The sequence below is a fragment of the Macrosteles quadrilineatus genome, unplaced genomic scaffold (assembly GCF_028750875.1).
Source record: "Macrosteles quadrilineatus isolate MER2022 unplaced genomic scaffold, UCM_ALF_1.0 Scaffold_5__1_contigs__length_97177068, whole genome shotgun sequence".
Lineage (NCBI taxonomy): Eukaryota > Metazoa > Arthropoda > Insecta > Hemiptera > Cicadellidae > Macrosteles > Macrosteles quadrilineatus.
The window spans coordinates 44,678,512-44,696,781 of NW_026542598.1; the positions used below are offsets into that span (position 1 = coordinate 44,678,512).

The following is an 18,270-nucleotide window of genomic DNA, read 5'->3' on the forward strand; positions in this document are numbered from 1 at the left end:
TGTTCACTGATAACTTCTACACAAAGATCGCCTTAGCCCGCTGGTTGAGCCAGAGAAACACCTTTTTGACAGGAACGGTCAACAAGCGGTCTAAGGATCTTTCAAAAGTCGCCTTGGATACAGTGCTACAAGTTGGTGAGACTTTGTATTTTAGGAGGAGGTTTGATGCTTCGGCGTCAGTCCTTCTTGTGAAGTACAAAGAGCGTGAAACCAGGAAACCGGTTCACCTAATATCAAACTGTATGCATGCCCAAGACGTCAAAGTTATCAGTCGAGGAGCTAAAGGTGTCTCAGTAAAACCAGCGACGGTCAAGGTGTACAAGGAATTTATGGGTGGAGCCGATTCGAAAGACAAAAGTGATTATCACATGTCCTGCACTCGAACGTCATCTAAGTACTGGAGGAAGATCGTTTACAATTTCATTGATATGGCTCTGCTGAACGCATATATTTTGTATGCGGCTCAGCATGACAATCCTATGCCCAGGTCAAAATTTAATATCAGTGTTATTGATCAACTGTCAACCTCCGGTGTGCCTCTCCCCCGTCCGCCCGCTGTCGGTCCAGGTGGAGACAACCCTGCACAGCACAACCACAACCACAACATCGTTCCGCTGCCTAACCATGGAAGGCGCATATGTATTGTGTGCAAGAGTCAAGGAAAAAACAACACTCAACGGGGGTCATTATACTGCACCATATGCCAGAATGGGGTTCACGGCGTCTGCCGGTTCCAGATGTACAAGAACATTCCTTGCGTCTTGAAACGTCGTCGCGGGGGGAGGAACTAGAGTCGACGACACGGGGGACATCGAGGGAAGGGTGACGACACAGGGACGTTTAGGGGAGGGGTGAGTAATTACATTTATTTTTATTACTTTTAAAATTGTAATATAAGATGTATTTCATTATTGAGTAGGCCTGATATAATATAAAATAATAATTTTGTATTTTTCCTACATGGTTACTGGACCAACAATCGCATGTTATCTCTTATATACGCCTTGTGTATGCATCTTGTGTCTCATTTCAGTTGTATGTCTTTGCTCGTTAACTACCTCTTTGCTCGTTACTTTTTCTTGTAATGCTAGCTTCTTTCTTTTTTTTTGGTTTGTTTAGGGTCTGATTTTTACTCACTATTGTATGCACTATTTATTAATATTGTCACTATATCATTGTTATTGTGTATGCATCTTTTTTCTCATTTCAGTACCTTTTGCATGTTACCTGTAAATCCACTTGCATGTCTTCTTGTAATGCTAGCTTCTTTTTCTTCAGAGTCTACTTGCTACTTATCTTTATTTTTTGTACGCTCTATTTAGTAGTATTATTATTCGTATGCATCTTTTGTTCACTTATTGTATTTGGTATTAATTATTGCTTGTTATCTCCCAAATGTAATGGTATTTATTGTACCATGGCTTTTGCCGTAAATAAACGAATTGAATTGAAAAAACAAATAATATGCCACTACACTGTGTATATGAACATTTATATATTTTATTGTTTATAAATACCTGCAGTTAGTAACATTTAGATATAATATGGCATTATTTATGTTTATAAATACCCCCGCCGCAGCAAACCTGCAGACTAAGCGAATTTCCATTTGCCTGATTGGATTTACACTAAAATGTCTACTTAAAAATTGAACATTTATTTCCTATTTAAATAGAATTAGTTTAACAGGTACTTAGGTTTGCTGCATCAGGGAGGGTAAAACTTATTTTTTTTGTAAAATGTTAATAGTTAGTAAGAAATAAAAATATTTTCCAAATTTGATCAAAATATGTTCATAAACAAGCAAACTACAACAGTTTACTTGTTCTCCATAAGAATAACATGGGAATTTAAAATTTAAATGTTTTGGGAATTTTCTCCGTAACCATTAGGCGCATAGTAACACTTCAATATACTAAATTATTTGTTTTTTTAAGGTCTACAAAATGGTTTGGAAAGAAATTGCTAAATTTTATGTTTTTTGGGTAAAAAATGGGAAAAACCTATTTTTACCCCATAAAACCCCCCGTAAACCCCCGTTCCCATAGTCCGATCATGCTGGTTCGCGAACTCGTTCAAGTTTATCCCGCCTTACACCTTCAAACCAAATTTGATCAAAATCGGAAAAAAATTACTCAAGTTATCGTGCGGATGGACACATATATATATATATATATATCTCTATATATAGATATATAAAAATTTGAACGAATGGTGTTTTTGGCCTCTGGGGGCATCAAAATGAAAAAGTAAATCGGTCCCGGGCCTAGGTCTTACCATGAGACCTACGGTAATAGCTACTTCCCTATAGGGAAATTCGCTAAAAAAATGACAGAGCTCACAATAACAAATAATGCTTTTTACAAATTTGCCAAGTTTGCGACCATTTTTTTTTTTCTACATAACACATAAAAAAAGATATACCCTATTATTATACATTTTTATTAAGGTAATTGAATACTCTACAACATGTTTATATTGGTTTGGGGGAAACAATTTGGTGAACAAGTTATATACTAAATACTGTGCACTGTATTTTGTTGAAATACGCAAACAATTCAAAACGTTCTCAAATTGAAATTAATTTTCTACCATCAAACTTATGACTTTGTTTTTGGATTCCTTACTTCATTAGCTTTACAAATATGTACATATAATCATTAGTTTATACATATATTAGTTAATGTTTTACAACACAAACTAATACTGTACAGTTTACACTATTTTGCGGTTTTCCGCTTATTATATTATCATGTTGGTTTGAGTTTGAAGTCAAAAAATGGGGTACAAAAGTTGTATAGTAAATACTGTGATTTTTTTCATTTAATTGCTAAAATATAAAAACATTATTTTATATAGGCCTACACACATTTATAGGGAAAAAATTATTTAAAAAAAAACTGTATGACTTTTTTTATCTCTTACTTCATTAGCTTTACAAGGTTTATGAGTTATGCAGTTAGTAATATATAGATATAATATGGCATTATTTATGTTTATAAAAATTACAGAGCTCACAATGAAAAATAATGCTTTTTACAAATTTGCCAAGTTTGCGACCATTTTTTTATTTCTACATAACACATAAAAAAAGATATACCCTATTATTATACATTTTTATTAAGGTAATTGAATACGCTACAACATGTTTATATTGGTTTGGGGGAAACAATTTGGTGAACAAGTTATATACTAAATACTGTGCACTGTATTTTGTTGAAATACGCAAACAATTCAAAACGTTCTCAAATTGAAATTAATTTTTTACCATCAAACTTATGACTTTGTTTTTGGATTCCTTACTTCATTAGCTTTACAAATATGTACATATCATCATTAGTTTATACATATATTACTTAATGTTTTACACTATTTTACTATTTTACTATTAATTAGTTTATACATATATACTGTACAGTTTACACTATTTTGCGGTTTTCCGCTTATTATATTATCATGTTGGTTTGAGTTTGAAGTAAAAAAAATGTGGTACAAAAGTTGTATAGTAAATACTGTGATTTTTTTTTTCATTTAATCGCTAAAATATAAAAACATTATTTTATATACACACATTTATTGGAAAAAAAATTATAAAAAAAACTGGATGACTTTTTTTATCTCTTACTTCATTAGCTTTACAAGCATGTTTGTATCATCTACATATATAAAAGGCAAAGCCCTCACTGACTCACTCACTCATCACTAATTCTCCCACTTCCCATTTACCTAGGAGGCTGAAATTTGGTACACCGATTCTTTAGGCATTAAATAGGAAAACTAAGCTGGACGTGATTGAGGCATGCGAACGAGCTCACTTATGAAGTTAAACGGGGCAAAGCCCGCGGGTACAGCTAGTTAGTATATACATATATTAGGTATATAACCTTTTTCTTTTTTACAACAAAAACTAACACTGAACGGTTTTCAATTTTTTCGGTTCTCCGTTTGTTATTATATTTTGCCCAAAAGTGATAAAAAAAATTTTCCTAACATATTTTATATTTCTATGTAAAGAATTAGATTTGCCTACAAAATGTATATAATGAATTTCCCATAAAAATCTGTAGACAAATTTTTACCCAAGCTGCTTTTGAAATTTAAATAATTTTTTTCACTTTACCAAAGAAAAAAAACACTTTCTAAATCATTATTATATTACTATTTCTAGATTCTCCTGTTCTTTCCAAACACAATGAATAAAATGTTGTCTAGGTTTACTTCTACGGTTGAATTTTTTTACAAATTTTCATAAAAAGGTCTGCAAAATCGCCAAAATAAGTTGGCTATTCCACACTTCTAACATTGGCCACTGCTAGGGTTAAGTTAGAGTTGTGTTCTAGTAAGTAATTATTTACTTGGATGGATATAGTACACAAATTAGGATGCAAACAAATTTACTAAGCTTGAAAACAAAAATGACTTCTATAGCTTAGTCACACTTATGTCAGACGTTTATAAGATGATATCAGTCAAACTGACAAGGGTTGTGCAAACTATTGTGTTAAATACAAGGATTTGTTGGGATGAAAATGTAAAATCTTTATGATTTTTTGAGAAAAATGTATCTAACTCAAACATTTCTAGCTGCTTGCTTAGCCAGAGGAATATTAAGAATCCACCAGTGACTTGATTTCTTAACCACTTCACTAAGACAGGATCAGAATTTATCCACTTTTAAACTGAACATGTGAGAATGAAGTGATATGACATGCGAAACGTTGCAGCTGACTAAATCACCTCTCTTTAGTCAGGACTTATTAATCAAAAGCCTAATGATCAACCCCTCCAAGTGAGATTCCAATTACCAAAACTATACAGTGTGTCAATATTAAGTCTTGAAACAAATCTGTATTTTTAAAACCAAAATAGATAGATCCATTTTGGAATACCTGCCATTTTGGCTAGGGGTGAGATATTCACCTCGGATTTGCGTCATTGTGTTTCTTTTCACAAACCCTTCAAAATGAGGGGTCACTCAATAGGGGTTGCTTTTTGAAAAAAATAAGTCATCCACTACCCCCAACCCTGTTAGGGGGTTAAAAAATATTTTTGATGTAAAAAATTACGGAATCTTTGTTAACAATTATTGCCACAAACAGAATATTTCTTATCTAGTTCGGTTTTAAAAATACAGATTTGTTTCAAGACTTAATTTTCACTCTGTATAACTGTCTTGTGATGGCAAAACTTTAAATTTTGAAAGTAGACCTAAATATTTTTATTCTCCAGTTTATGTAATCTTTATTATGGTTTTTTTTAGAAAACCTATTGATGGTCTAAGCGAGATCGAGAAGTACTTAAAAAGACAGTTGGAACTGCAAGGTACACGAAAAGGTAAAGCGACCAAGAAGCAGCAAATTGGCAAGAAACCTGTGAAAGCCGTAGAAAAAAATATAAATCACAAACAAAAGAATAAAGTGCAAGTTAGTAAGGGGAAAAAGAGGAAAAGGGAGCATTTAGGTACTGAAACAGAAGATTCGGTGCCTTGGACTGATAAACCAGGACTTGTGGCCGGAGAGCAATCTTACGTAAATCCTGATGACGCATCTGGCAGTGAATACGTTCCTACGGAATCAGAATATGAACCTTCCTCAGGAGGTAAGATTTTTAAAATTATGTTTGTTCAAATTTTTTATAACCTGATTGGCTTATTTCACCTTAGTTGTTATCTAGCCATTGAATTAAGTGGATAGTACAGCTACACCAGGTCCGATTTGAGCGACCTTGTTCTAAGACCTCTTATTATAAACATAACTTGTGGGTCTGTTAATGAAAAATCTACTTTACAAATAGTGGCGATTTATTATTTTACTGCTTATCACTACTCTTCTGGAAGAGTGTTGAGTTCAATTACATGCTCGTAAATTGTTCAATAATGTTGATTTAAGAACTGGTGAAATCAAAATCCTCTAGTATGAACGTTGAAAGTGAATAGTAATCAACTAATTAAAATAAGCAAATTTAAATTCTGAACAAACCTTAGATATTTCTTTATTTTGGTTCGATATGCATAATTATATTTTAACGTATCACCAAACTTGATTCACCCTAGTTAAATTTAGTTAGCAGTACATCTGAGGAAATTACTAGTACCATAGCCTCGTTTAATATAAGGCCGCGGCGGGACAAAAGTGGCAAACAGCTGTTCCGGCAACGAAACAGCTGTTGTAGGCTACTAATAATTCAGCATCTGCGCAATGTTTATGTTTACACGTTTGTTATTACTGTTATTGTGGCAACAGGCCGGCAAGTGCAACATTCCCACACACCAACGCCGCGACCTAGCATAAGAGTAGGCTATGGTACTACTTTATGAATTGCCATATTTTGAGGATTACTGCAATAGGCTAACCAAGGGCAATATAATAAGGGATTCAAACATTATGTTCAAACCTTAACCGTATATCATCACAGATATTGTAGTCTGTGGTTTAAAAACTGAAATACTGTTATGGAAGTAAGCAAGCCTGTGTAGACTGCAGTGTTAGATGTAAAGGCAGCTGGTTTTTATCCAGCAATATCTGAAACAATACAGCAATATCAAGAAAGACTACTTCTCACTTAGCTTCTGTGTTAGCGTTAGGCCTATGCAGTGATGCAAACTAATTATTCCATTCCAAAATCTACACTTTCAACATAAACATAATTTTAATGTTATTCTTCCTGTAGATGAAACAAGAATAAACAAAAATGTAAAAGAGGAAAGGCCTACAAATTTTAGAAAGAGGAAGAGAAAAGAAGTGAGACCATACAAGCTGCCCGAGGATTGGTGTAGTGACGACTCGGACTGGGAGTATTCGGACGAAGAGGGAAACGTAAAAACCAACAAACGCTGTAAGTAGTTGAAGCTTTCCTGCGGAATCCAAACAATAAAATATGTTAAAAATCAGAAAAAACAAATGGGACCATTTATAATAAATCTAGCCGACCCGTGCGAAGCATTTGCACAAAATCCTTCTCAAATCCCACTTATTTCACACAACATAAAGTTAATTCTGCATAATTGAAGTTTGGTTCAAGTGTATTAGTAACAATTGTTTTATGAACATTCTTAATTGAAAACACATGTTACATTTTCTCAATGTAGGCAATATTTTGTAATTGTATTTATTTACTTATACCATAATTTGTTCGAAGGTGACTTATTAAAACCTTGATAGGTTCCCAACATCCGATGCAAACTTTTTTTACCTGGTTTTTAAGAATATGTAGTAACAATTTTTTTTTCTTTATTTTCATTGAATTTTCGCAGCTAAGAAAGAGCTGGACGATGGAGATGTGGATATGTATAATCGACGAATCAGACAATGGGAGAGGGAGAAACAGAAAAGAGGAGATGAAGAAGAAGAAAAGTTCGAGGAGTTTGATGGAGGATATAAACTGCCGTCGGAAATCTGGGAGAAACTGTACAAGTAAGAATAATAACGTTGTAGTTTAAATTTGTTGCTATTGTGTTAATTTTTGTCTTAGCAAAGAGAGTTCTTCAATTAATACAGTTACCAGAGTGAAAATTTTGAAACGTACGTTTTAATGTCCATGGCCTTTAATTTCATAGATACTGTAACTTATTTGTAGTATATTTTTATATGTTTTAATATTGTTTGGGACAGGGGCAACATGTTAAAAACATTTATTTGGTTTTAAAACGGTTCTAGGTTTTTTTTTTTGTATTTTTAAAAGTCTCAAAATTCACGACCGCCCTGTGTTCCTAGGGTACACTTTTCAACTTTCACGCAACTTTTAGACTGTTTATTCATGCTGAGATATATAATGTCATATTTTTATGTCATAAAGTTATACAATTTATGAAAAAAGAGCATATAATAAGTTTGTCCCTTGTCCCTTGATTTGACGTCCCGACCATAATAGCAAAATATGGAAAACGACAGTAGTAAGCCTGGCGGCGATAGCGTTAGTTGTTTTTAGAGACTGGTTCGCGATGTGCCTTAGTTTTGCTGTGCCGTTGGTTCTATAGTAAAAAAAGGACCTACAAGATTAGGCCTAACTTTAATATTTTAGGCAAGTTTGTGCTTTTTGTCATTTTGGTCTGCTTACGACAGTACGTCATTTAAAGAAGTAGACATGGTGTTAATTTTTTATGGGTGCAGGGTTGAGGTGTAGGGCTGCCACCAGATCAGAGCAAAATGATACGTGATTTCACAACAGGGGTATAACAACCATCAAAGGTTTTTCACGACCAAAATAGTCTTATTGATTATACCGTGTTATATTCGTGAAAATAAATTTAAATATCATTGTAATTTGCACAGCTTAGTTTAATTGCAACACACGTGTTTTTTATAACAGTACAATTGAAGGATGTAAAAAAGTTTTTAGATTTTGAACTATGTTTACATTGACAGGTATTTTTATTATCTTATATAAGGTATCGCTTACATAATATATAAAACTATTCTGTTTTAAAAATAAATTATGATTTAAGTGTTGTCGAGTATTATAAGAATAAGTAGTGGTATGAAAACCTAAATAAACAATAAAGTGAATTTATTTTTTCTACGTTGTATCTGAAACACTAATAATAATGGTAATTGAGAAATAAACAGAAACATTCCTTAATTACAAGTTTTTGCAGCCAATTTGTTTTAAATAATAGTAGGCCTATATCCAGTTTTGGAAGTGCAATTTTATCATGCAATAGGGAAGCAGTCTGCCTCTCAGCCCAGCAGACAATGAACATGATAGCGATGAGCTGCGCAGCGCCGTGTGAAATTTAATCGTTCTGTCCTTCTCCCTCCTCCCCACCCTTGCCTGCGTTATCAGTTGCGGCAGTGCTCACCTCCTTCTTCTGCACGTGTCGAGCGAATTCCTCGTCCGTTGTGGTTCAGAATGCCGGGACCTCGTTTTGGGCCTACACTTGCTATTTTTACCTAAATACAAACCCCTGAAATTTTTGTCGGCGTGCCGGGGATTGAACCCTTGACCTCTTGAACTGAAGTCCAACACGCTAACCGTTAGTCTAGCAACACACCCCAACGGGTGTTGTTAGGCTTTTATAATTTTTAAATTTTTACCGTAAACAAAACGTTTTTAATATATATTTTCAGTTCTTTATTACAGTAGTTATTTGTGTAACTAGTGGGCGAAGTGGAATTTTGCTGCACACAAGAGAAATCTTTATGCACAAGCCGTAGGTGAGTGTGGGAAGTTTCTCGAGTGCAGCAAAGACAGTTTGCACTCACGTTACACATTATATTTTTCCTACAGTTACTATAAAGCATATAAATAATTAGTCTTTCAAACACTGTACAGCATGTTTTTAGGGTAGATTAAATCCAAACATTTATCGAAATGGAAAAAGCTACACCAGATATTCGTAGTAATATTTTTAAGTTTTGCCAACTTATTTTCAAGCGCACACATATTACCTGCCCAATAAAAGCACGCTCTTTTGTGATGTTTGGTTGGATACTGGTATGTGGCAAAAAAAAAAAAAAAAAAAAAAAAAAAAACTGTACCGTACGGCAAAAGTAAAAAGTGTGCGGCAAAAGTAAGTAGATGCATCAGTTAGCAACTTAATGTTGTCAGGTCACTGTAGGAAAAAGATATTTATTTAACAAAAATATTTAGATATCTTTAGTTTATTATGTTTATTTTAGGATGGATGAAGAGGAAGAGGCTGAATTTAGGAATAGGTTGATGATGAATGAAGAGGGTTTGATCAGATCTGCTCAGAGGGAAAAAGAGCGGAGCATTGAGAAAGCGCGGCTTAGAAAAGAAAAAAAAGAAATAGAACTAGAAAGAAAAATTAAAGAAATCGAAAATAAAAAGAAAAAGATTGAAGCCGAAAGAGAAAAACTTGAAGAAGAGTTACGAAAACTAAAAGAAGAAAGAGAATTATTTGGAAAACAGAAAACAACATCTCCAGCCACGAATGATAATCCATGTATTGTACATACTGCAAAGAACAAAACAAGTCAAGAAGAAGGTGTTAAATTAGCAAAAAAACCCAAGAAAAATAAAAAACGAACAGCATTAAACTTGAGACAAAAAGAAGAAGAAGAACGAAGGAAAAATCGTGAAAGAGCAAAAGCGTGCCGAGAGCGAATAAAAAATAATCCTGAACTATATTTACAACGGCGATTACAAGAGAGAGATAGGAGTAGGAGGCGAAGACAGGAGGGCAAAATAAAAAAAATATCTGAAATGACAAAGAAAGAAAGGGAAGCTCAACGAGAGGTGTGGAGGAAAAAAAAGAAAAAACAAAGAGGAATATTGAATGAGGAAAAATTTGTTGTATTTCAATGACAATAACACACCTCTGCAGTCGTCTCAACCGGGACTATTGAACGATGCTGTAGTCAACCCAAAGTCAAATGAAGGGAGAGGTAAAAAAAAATACTACTAATAAAAAGACCTAGCTAGAAAAAAAAGAAACAACAGGATTGTTAGAATGGAGAGAATAAGGAGTGCAGTACAAACATTTGACAAAGATGATAGCAACTTTGTCCAAACCCCTGGTAAAAGACAGACTATTACAAGAAAGAATGTTAAGAAACAAAAGAGGTTCCTCTTTGGCTGTAATGTAAGTTATGTTATAATGTATAATGTAAGCTCCATGCCAAGTTTGTCAAGGAGATTAGTTACTCACATTTTAGAAAACTGAAACCATTTTGGATCATGGCCCCCAAGGAAAGCGCCAGGGACACTTTCAAATGTGTAAACACACAAACTTCGAGCTCATGTTAAAGCTGTTGTTTAGACAAGATATTGAACTTAAACTCCACAGAAAAGGCTCTCTCAAGCATTAATTGTAAGTTCATGAAAATGTATGTACGGTGAATGCAAGAAATGCAAAACAAACAAAAAATCGGCAAAGAATACATCAATTTGGAAAATTTCTAACATGACATGTCATACTTGGTATAGGAAAGACGAAAAATTGAAAAGCGTCAACAGAAAGGATTGAAAATTAATAATGAGGGAACAGAAAACAAAAACAAAGTTAAAGGGAAAACAAGTATAATCGTCTTAAAAGAAAAAGTACGAACCTCAGAACTTGAACTGTTAGACGAAGTTAAATTTTGCATTCATGTGTACAACCGCTTCCACCAAAGAAAGTTTTTTAAAGACTGCAAGACAATTTTAATGGCAAATGAAGCTATTGTAAGAATAGACTGGAGTGAGAATATGCGTGAAGGTATGGCAAAGAAATACAAAGCATGCATTTTGGCGGTTCCTAGCAGCATATTTCCTTACATACTGGAGTCCTGTACACTTCTGAAGGGGAAGAAAAACTTGGAAGATTTTCATTCTGTATAATTTCCGATAACCCATACCACGGGCCATCAGCAATCTGGGCTAACTTGTCACCAGTCCTGGAATTTGTAAAAGAAAAATATCTTCAGTTGTTATTTTACATTTCTTCTCCGATGAACCGACAACACAAAATAGGAACAAGGAAAACTTTGATCTAATATCGAAGAGAGCTTCTGAGTCACAACTTCTGGAACCTGTTGTGGAACTTCAGCGAGGCTGAACATGGCAAAGGGCCTGCAGACGCCATAGGAGGAATCGTAAAAGAACAAGATTCTGTTTTTTAAAACAAAACGATATTATCATTGTTGAAACTTTTCAACAATCTGTATCTTTCCTTAAAGTCAAAACATGGAGTGTAGACAGTTTAAAAATCTCCAACTATTCCAGCAGACCTCGAGGCTATACCAAGCACTATGAAAATCCATCAGATGACGTGGTCTAGTCCAAACCCCCAACTTGGGACCAGAATGCTATCATGCTAATTATGCACTGCAAGCTTACGCTGTCCACACTATGCACTAGAGTCCGGAATGTTCGACCAAGAATGCAGTGGTGGTATCCTTTTATGACAAACCCTATTAGTATATATATATATATATCCATTCTTTTTCTAACTGTATTAATTGATTATCATTGTTTTATTTACATAGTTACATTATTAAATGTAGTCGCTGTTAACAGGTAAAGCACAACTTTTTATTAGCAAAAATTGGCAGTACTCTTAACTACTAAAATACATTTAATGCTAATTACATTAGGTTTTTTACAAAGATTTAGATAAATCTTGTACAGCTCGAGCTTACAGAAAAGCAATGAATTGTTTCACAATAATTATTTGAATATCTTACTAATATTTTTGACTATTTGTCATCACGGCTACAGTTAAAAGGGGGCATGGGGTGGAGGCCCTAGCGAGCCTAAGGCGAGTCAATACAATATGTTTTTGTATTTTTCTTGACCAATCTTTTCAGATACAATATCCTCCAAAGATACAACACAGATTATAGGTAATGGTCAATAAAGATCCATCCACATCGGAACCAGCGGAAATAAATCAAGTGATTAATAATGGCAGTATCCTTTTCAATGCATTATTTTGCCATATACCCTAACGTTTAAAAGCTATTTTTTTTCATAAGCTTAAGTGAATGAGCAAACTTTCTTTTTACATTTTGTCAGCTTATTTTAATCACAGCTGTTATGCTTCATTTAGTTTTTTTTTGCTTCCACACTCAGTTTTTAAGGCACTTGCCAAGGCTTGTACCTTAAATTTTCAACTTGTGTAGTTAACACTATCTCTATGCGATCTTTGCGTAAACTACTATTCTGTAATAACTAAGTGGTGTACTTCCTTAATGTAACTAAAGTAGAGGCAGTTATGGTCACCCAAACAATTCAGATTGGCAGATGAATCGTGGCTATCTACGGAGACACTTGGTATCCTGGGGAGGTACAAAACATAGATGACCAACTTCTGGAAAGATATTTCATGTGAAAATCTTTCACATTCTTTATGTGGCCTTCAAAGCCAGACAAACAAATGCTCGACAAAAAGAAGGAGTGCTATGCCGGCTGAAGAACCCTATCAAAGTCACGTCAAGGCTTTATAAATTCAAAGGGGCTGAGCAATTTGATAATTTACGTTCAACTTACTCATATGTAGACTAAGTTTGTTGTACTTATCACGTTTGAAAATGATGGAGGGTTAAAAAGACGCAATCCAGAATCCACCTTATTAATATTATTTGAATGTAATTGTTTTTTAGCGTACTTTTTGAAATGGCGATTTTTCCCTTTTATTAACTTGACAGTACTGTAGTTAGCAAATTATTTAAAATTTACCTAATGTAAAATCTGTTTCCTTTTTGGTTTTTATCGAGTTGATGTATTTAAGTTTTTATTTATTATACCATACAATTATTATTATACAACCATTATATACAATTATTATTATACAATTATTACTATACAATAATTATTATACAAAATTATTACTATACAATTATTGTACTATTAATACTATTAAGATTTTCTGAGGTTTAATTTGTTTACTTTTCGATTTAGTTCTTTTATAATTAATTAGTTTCTGGTTTCCTTAAACAGTTTACCACAGGTTTATATTTTTTCTAAGTTTAGTTTATTGAATAAAATTTTAATAAAAACGGCTTTTAATTATTTTACCTCTAATAATATAGGTAAACAAAATATTTAGTCAAACCATTCACGACCGGTGATTCTCATTATTCGCCAATTTCAGATCATAACACTTGTCCCTGACCATAACGTTCATGATTTGGATCATAAAAAAAAAAACAAAATGTATATATACTATTGTTCTAATGTTTTATACTCACAAAAATCTTTTTAGCTTTTTAATTTTTTTGTTTTTGATTTGTTTAGAAAGTTTAAATTTATCAAATGCTTAATGAGCTGTTCATTACAAAATGGCCCTAAAACTAAACTAAATGTATTTACAGCAAAACATATTTAAAAAAATAACATTAACTATTTTTTATGTTAATTTTTACGTCTGTTATGGTCGGGACAGAACTTTTTTTTTCTTTAAAGATGCTATATTAATAAAAAACCACCAAAGATATTGTGTTACCATGGACATTTTATGAAACTTCAAATGTCAATGAAATAAAAAACTTTTTGAAAAAAAAAATTATAAAGTTCTTTTCTTGATAACGTACGTTTCTAAATTTTCACTCACCATTGCTAAGTTAAATATCAGTTATGCATATTTTGCCTACCAAATACATGGTTTGTGGTAACACCTGAATCTTCAGGATGAAATAATCTACAAATTATACTTCTCAGTTACTTTTATTTGAATAATTCAAGTCTCTACAGACTTGTAAACATTGTATTTGTATTGTAATCATTCAAAGACTGAAATGAGAAGAATAGAATTAATTGTTTCATTCAATGTCAAACAAGCTTATTATAGCTTATTATATTTGAGTCCAACTTGTATGTCAATGAAAAACCTCCCATGAAATATACCTACTAGTACTTAAAGAAGTTTCAGGATTTTGTGTAATATGGGTTTTCTGTTAAAGTATAATTGGCAAGTAATAATACTTAACCAGTTTAAAAGAAAATGTTGATTTAAATATTTCATAGTGTTTACGGAATGAATGACTTTTTCACTGTTTTGGGCCTAAGTTTTTATTAAATGGCTTTATTTTATATTTTATTTCCATCCCAACGGCCAGGACCATTACAAAAAATTGATACAGGTAAAAATTATTAAACCTTAAATAAATAAAAATAGCAGCTATACAATTCAATACATTTTTATTTTAACAGTTATAACATTTCTGATAAATAACAAAGAAATATATAAACATTTTATGAGTTTAACAAAACAATAAAATCTACACTATATAAGTCTACATGTACCTTAGTAAAAAAATATTTAATATTTTGGAATTAAAAAAAAATTTTTTTTTGAGGATGAGTTTTCTATTTTAGAGAAGATTCTCTTCGGCTAAGTGAAATATTCTTTTTATTTTCTTTTTTGGCAAACCTGCAGCTCATGGTGAGCTCCAAAATACTGGGTCACAATATTCTTACATGGCTAAAAACCCATTGCTGATAGAGGGATTGAACCTGGACCTCAAGGACAATGTAGTCCCATGCTCTAACTATATTAGCCATCTTGTAACATCCTGAAGAATTTTCTAAATTTTGTAAAATAAGATACACAAGGTTATGTTGGACTTTAACGTTCGATTTCACAGCTATCAAAGAGTGGGAGTTCGCTGGTTGTGGGAGCTGGATCGACAACGTTGTGGAGGAATACTAGGAGACGAGATGGGGCTCGGGAAAACTATACAGCTGATCGCCTTCCTTGCTGGTCTTGACGTGAGCCAGATGAAGGACCGGGATACAGGGTATGAATGTGTATAAGTTGTTATATCTCTCATTAATGACTTGTAGGATATAAGGGATAACAGCTAGATTACCTTGGAAGAAGTACAAGTAGGCCATAGGACACACGGAATGTTCAGAAATACACAATAATTCATCCCCTGGAGGACTTTGTCAAGTGTAGAGAAAGAGAAACTTTTTCAAGTGTAGCCTCTTCTTGACAGAGTACTTAGTCTACATTTGACAAAGTGCCTTTGAATTTAAACTTATTTTCAGAAACAGAAAACCATTTATAGAGTTTCAGTTTTACAATTTTGTTGTTGTTATATGTCTGCCATCCTCACCATGTGCGGACTAATGTCAGTAGGCAGTATCCTATGTTTCCTTCAGCACGTATGAAATTGACTGCTTGTCATAGACATTATCAATTTATTATCAGCAAAAAAATTTTGTATAAAATGTACGACTGTAGCATTGCGTCCAAGTACCACAATACGTACACTATTTTGGTCAGTAAAAAAGTTCATCTGTCTTCTGAACTGAATCTTCGACCATATGAAAATGGCATTAGTTTAAAGTAAATAAATATTAGCAGCATCAAAATGTCTAAAATTGCTTGTTCCTTGTGGCACAGTGCTGTTAACCTCCTATAACCTTTGGATAGGTTAAACATTTACGTAATCATCTTGAGCGAATATTGTAACATTTCCTGTTTGAAATTGTTAATGTGTAATGATATCCGAGTTGGGCATATGTGATACCAAACACATTTAGAGTCTCATTGATATCATTATAGGCTTACTATGGTTTGTAGATTTTGTTCAATGAATTGTTCTTCCTCAATTTTATAATCTAGTCTTGTTAATGTTCTGTTTAGCTACCGAGGTCTTGGTCCGACTCTGATTGTATGTCCTGTCACCGTGATGCACCAATGGGTTAAGGAGTTTCACTCCTGGTATCCTGCTATAAGGGTGGCAATCCTGCATGAGTCAGGCACATTCACAGGTAAACTAGAGGTCTCTATTTCAACCCAGTATGATATGGTCATTTGAAAATGCATCGCACAATTAAATAACCTCATTAGAAGTGGGTTCTCTCGGCCGTTGAACAAAAATGATTGCTATTTAGTACTGAGTTAAGATACAGACCCCTCTAATTTTTTTACTCCTTGTTATTTATTTATTAATTTTCATTTTATGGACAACATTGGACCACTCAAGAGGAATGGGGAGAGTTTTTCTTTTTTCATGTCTTCTGTTTTTATTTATCACTAATATTAACAATTTTCATCTTGTCAGTGTTCATCCTGTTTTCAAATAAAATCTTCCTGTCCTTTGTTTGTTTTTTATTTGTTGTGTTGTGTGTTTGATTATTAGTGCTTCAAGTTTTTCATTCTTGTTTTTGAAATCCTCAATTTAAATTTTAATTTCTCTCATATTTTCTTTTGTATGTGTAATCTACTGATATTTATCATTATTGAAGGCCTAATGAGGTGCCACTCAATGTTGATTCAAGTTTAGCTGAAACTTAATGTGGTTTTTTAATCCACAACCCTACTGCAAGTTGTTCATTGACATAATTTTAACAATACCATAGCCACTAAAGAGTGAATAGTTAATCTCATGGATTTTCAGGTGAATCAGCCATGAACAATTTCTTTTACATTAGTTTATAACATATGTCTTAATCATTTATCTAAAAAAATTATCGATCATGTCATAAACTGACTTTAATTACAAGATGTTGCCTACAGGCAAGCACCATCGTCTGATTTCCAACATGGCCACTGCGTCAGGAGTTCTAATCACTTCCTACGCTGGCGCAACACAACACAAGGATGAAATCCTCCGGCGCAACTGGCACTATGTGGTACTGGACGAAGGTCACAAGATAAGGAACCCAGACGCCCAGGTAGGAAATAAAGTTAATCTCTTTAGAGTTTTTGAAAGTTTTTAAAAGAGAAATAATTTATTGGTGCTTTTTGATCCAGTTTTTTTAACATGGTTATTTGATAGCCTAACTACAAATATTACTGAAAAAATGTATTAAAAAGTATTCATTTGTTTTATTCATTGAAAAATTTTGGATTACATAGTGACATAGTGATTGTTCTAAATACTCTCCTATCTCCTGCCCGTTCATCTATAAACTTAGGTTCTCAGAAGTCTCTTATCAGTATTTTCGAGCATTGGCTCTGCGTGAAAATTAAATTAAAATATATTTAAAACACACCTCTAATTCATTATAATTTAAATTTTTAAGTACACCACAGTCCTGTTGAATTTCTTATCCCGTTAATTTTACTCAAATGTTAAGGGAAATGGTTATTGTATTTAAATGAAAAACAAAGCTATGTATTTTGAAATACTGATCAGAAGGGCCAACTGACTGGCAAACTTGGAAAACCAAGGATTAGTACTTTTATTTTGATGACCCGGTAAAAGTCTCTGAATTGTACACGTAAATTTTGTATGGGACTAGAAAATGCAGAATTATTGCCATCGCCAATAACCTATGGATGGACTAATGAATAGATATTTATTAATGGTGTTTGGTGTTGGTGCAAGAACAAACATTGAACTCATTACACTGGATGATTGAAGTTCTCTTCTGTTACAGATTACTTTGGTCGTCAAACAGCTGAGAACGAGTCATCGTATTATCCTGTCTGGATCTCCCATGCAAAACAACCTACGGGAACTTTGGTCCCTTTTGGACTTTGTGTTCCCAGGAAAACTGGGAACCCTTCCCGTTTTTCTGGAACAGTTTGCCATTCCGATCACCCAGGGTGGTTATGCAAACGCTTCACAAGTTCAGGTATTGCATTATCTTGGTATTTATATGATTCTGGGTATTTGAATAAAGAATGAGGTATGATTCAAGTCTTCACTCATTATAAATTTGAATGGTAACAAAAATTGTGTAAATGCCTAACCAGTTTTTAACTATATTGGAAGGAAGGCTTTTATTTACAATGATAAATGTACCTCCCTTAGCAATCAATTAAATCAAATCGTAATTTAAATTTGTTTAATCTCCATGTTATTAAGCAGATCCGTCTAAGGTAGTAGGGAGCTATTATTGAAGAAATATCTACTTTATCAATTTAAATTT

General features: G+C 33.3%; 1 protein-coding gene and 1 long non-coding RNA gene across 2 annotated transcripts in view; both read left to right on the forward strand.

The window, feature by feature from the left end:
- Positions 1-18,270, forward strand: part of LOC128993961 (DNA excision repair protein ERCC-6-like) — a 47,739-nt gene that overhangs the window by 19,657 nt on the left and 9,812 nt on the right. Inside the window, exons 5-11 of the mRNA XM_054418107.1 lie at positions 5,261-5,598; positions 6,670-6,834; positions 7,253-7,412; positions 15,027-15,179; positions 16,034-16,161; positions 16,910-17,067; positions 17,776-17,973. Coding sequence (XP_054274082.1) covers positions 5,261-5,598; positions 6,670-6,834; positions 7,253-7,412; positions 15,027-15,179; positions 16,034-16,161; positions 16,910-17,067; positions 17,776-17,973 — 1,300 coding nt within the window. The remainder of the gene's footprint in view (positions 1-5,260; positions 5,599-6,669; positions 6,835-7,252; positions 7,413-15,026; positions 15,180-16,033; positions 16,162-16,909; positions 17,068-17,775; positions 17,974-18,270) is intronic.
- Positions 9,985-13,197, forward strand: LOC128993962 (uncharacterized). The gene is made up of 3 exons (XR_008490855.1): positions 9,985-11,832; positions 12,249-12,351; positions 12,645-13,197. It is a non-coding gene; the product is annotated as an uncharacterized LOC128993962 (long non-coding RNA).